Here is a 3118-nt window from a genome sequence, read left to right as displayed (position 1 = left end):
GCAGAGGATGAGGAGGACTCAGAATTTGGTGACAACTAGGATTTTGGCACATACCGGAGGATGTGCAGGTTCAGAGGGAGTGGATGTCGTGATGTTATGAGGACATAGTGTGAAAATGTATGGAATGCATCATCATCCGACTTCTCTATTGATCTAGAGAGTCAATGTGATCTGAGCCATTAGTACTGGTGCGAGTTGCATGAATTATTCGAAAATACTAGATTTTTGGATAATTTTAGTCTATTTTTGATATTATTTATTGTAAAAATCCAAAAAAGTTAGAAAAAACTTCTAGATTAGGATGGCATGCAAAAAGCTAGTTGCTTTTTTAGCCACTTAGGGGATTTTCATAAGAAGGACAGATTGACGAAATCGCGCGTGTCGCGATCGCTGTAAACAAGCTGAAAACTGCAGATTGAATTGAAAGAAGAAGAATGAGTGATCTGGGAGATCCATGATTAGGTGTCTTGCGGTTTTACCCCCCTTTTGGAGTTAACGGAGCCATCAGATTTGGGTTCCGGACAGCAAAGAAAGAGCTGATTTTTCTGGTTCACGTTTTTGGTCTATGAAGGAGCTCCAGGAGAACTAATGCCTGGAGATTGCTTTTGAGTAGAGCAAAGATTCCAGGTTCTTTCAATACATATTGTTTCAATTTATTGCGATTTATTTTTGTCGTGTTTACCACTTGGGTATTCTCTGTCTTCTCTTCCATCTCCTATCTCTACTTCCTTCTACTTTTGATTCTCGGTGGATTCGACCTTTCGACAAAAACCCCTTCCGACGGTATGCTCGCGGGCCATATTGTTTGCGCGGGTTTTGCATGCGAACCCATGGGACCAAGTATGCACTGTCACACTAAATACGTATAACTTGATTAGAAAGTCCCTCCAAAATTTGACTTGAAGGTCTATGTATCCGGGGGACCCTAGTTTTCTCTCAAGACCACCCCTTATCTCAACTTTTAAGGTGGTCACCTTCTGGATGAGATCATTCTTTTTGTCGAGAGGATGAATGAGAAGCCTCGGGCCTTGGGAGTCGGGGGGCCGACCCACACCGTTTCCCAGATCTCTCTCTCTCTCTCTCTCTCTCTCGCTCTCTGTGTTCAATGTTGGCCATCATAATTTCCACCACCCACCCATATCCTATCACACTCGCCAGACGCCACCTCCCTCCCCATCTCGCTTATAAAACCCCCCCGACTCGACCGGCTTTTTCATCTTCACCAAACATCACGGCCGTCTGTTGTAGTTAGCCTATAGATCCTTGTACGTTCCTTCTCATACATGCCTGCTGCATACCTTACTCAACCTTCTTCCAAAGACACTCTTCTTCCATCTCTTCATTCATCATTATGCACTTCCACGTCGTCGCCGAGCAATACCGCACCCCTGCTCACCCTGTCGAGCTCACGGTTTCCAAGAATGCCTTGAGCCTCAGCGGGGAGGGCTTCACCATCACCGATCCCGACGGCAATGTCGTCTTCAAGATGGACGGCCACTTCTTCAGCGTGAGAGACCGCTGTGTCCTCCAGGATCCTGAGGGCAATGCGATCCTGAGTGCTCGGAAGAAGGTAACTGCTAGAAATTTTACTTCAATGGCTTGGCTCACATACTCTTTGGTACACGTTCTTATAAACGCAGTCCATTTACTACTAATGATACCAGAGATTAAGCCTGTGTCAGGCGGCGCCATCGTTCTTCCTCTTCTCCTCCTTTAGAAACACCCCTGCTGCTTTAAATCAAGCCATTGCTTCTCCACAACTTACTCCTGCTTTAGATCAAGCCATTGCTTCTCCACATCTTACTTTCAACATGCTTTCTTTCAGAATGAAAATGATCTGACGTTCTTCGTCCATGCATTGTAGGTTGTCTAGGAAGGTATCTTAAGATTTCTGTGGCCGTTGGATTCAACGAACCTTGAACAATTGTGCCAATTGACCATTTTAAGCGTGCTATGCTTGCACTCAACGCGAGTGTTATGTTGATAACAATGCATACACGGCCTGTTTCCTCCCGGATAGCGTGGGTGTATATTTGGGGGGATTTGGCAGGGGTAATCTTGTTTAGGTGACTAGATCTGGGGGTTTGCGCTGTATTGGCTGTCACATGTGGTCTGTGAGGTTAACTTGAGGTAATATTAAAGTGGATCCACATCCAATGGTCTCATCCATGTTTGTTTGGTGTGCCGCTGCGGTGCAGTTTATCAGCATGCACGAGCGATGGGAGGTAGTCCGTGGGGAGAAATTCGACGAGGAGAACAAGCTGTTCACGGTGAGGAAGTCGTCAGTGGTGCAGTTCAAGACGCATCTGGAGGTCTATCTGCCCGGTAAGAAGGACGACGATTATCCCGACTTCGAAGTGAAGGGGAACTTTTTCGAGCGAGAGGCGAAGATCTATCACGGCGACCACCTCATCGCTGAGGTAAAGACTGACTTGGTGTATCCTTCGGCTCATTTTTTGAAAAACTGTCGGGAGCTTTTTGTGATAGAATGGCATGGCAGCATCTGCCGCACTTTCTTCTTTCGTGACCTTGTGCTAACCATCGGGTTTGGTCTTGGTCTTTCTTGTGGCGCAGCTGAAGCGCAAGTTCACCGTGGGCAACGTTCTTCTCGACAAGCACACCTTCGTGACCGCCATCAATCCCCATGTTGACCAGGCCTTCATCGTCGCCCTGGTCATCATCATGGACCGCATCCACGAAGATTAAAGATCCCTTCATCTCTCTAATTTACGGCCCAGTCTGTCAAGCCGGTGCCCTTAATAAATTGGCCTATGCATACATGCTGGATGACAGGAAATGATGGGAACAAGCCTTGCTTTTAAGTAAGTTAGCAGCTTCTGCCCTACTTTTTTGTAACTAGTAGCTACTGCCGTTTTTCAATGGAAGTTTCCAAATTTTGTTTCACTCGGACCACATGAGTATGAGCTGTCTGCTTCATGATGAAATGAGTTGTAGTGGGGTGTTGGCTCTCAGAGGTGATGGTTAGGAGGTATGGAATGCAACCAGAAGTCGCCGTTTTCTACGTGAGAGTGCACATTGTATGGTGCCTTGTTTGTATTGAACAAGCACGGAATGTGGCGCTTTCCAAGACCCCTTCTTGCTCATTGAAATGAAAACC

General features: G+C 46.3%; 1 protein-coding gene across 1 annotated transcript; it reads left to right on the top strand.

The window, feature by feature from the left end:
* Positions 1–1154: 1154 nt before the first annotated feature.
* On the top strand, positions 1155–2904 carry LOC148040443 (protein LURP-one-related 15-like). The gene is made up of 3 exons (XM_087699445.1): positions 1155–1570; positions 2199–2420; positions 2575–2904. The coding sequence occupies exons 1-3, from the start codon at positions 1352–1354 to the stop codon at positions 2704–2706; spliced, it is 573 nt and encodes a 190-aa protein (XP_087555571.1). The 5' UTR covers positions 1155–1351; the 3' UTR covers positions 2707–2904.
* Positions 2905–3118: the final 214 nt, after the last annotated feature.

This window comes from Lygodium microphyllum, chromosome 2 (assembly GCF_053477565.2).
Source record: "Lygodium microphyllum isolate KBCC chromosome 2, Lygodium_microphyllum_v1.1.10, whole genome shotgun sequence".
NCBI lineage: Eukaryota > Viridiplantae > Streptophyta > Polypodiopsida > Schizaeales > Lygodiaceae > Lygodium > Lygodium microphyllum.
The sequence above is the reverse complement of the archived record's forward strand: the minus strand, read 5'-3'. Positions and strand labels throughout refer to the sequence as shown.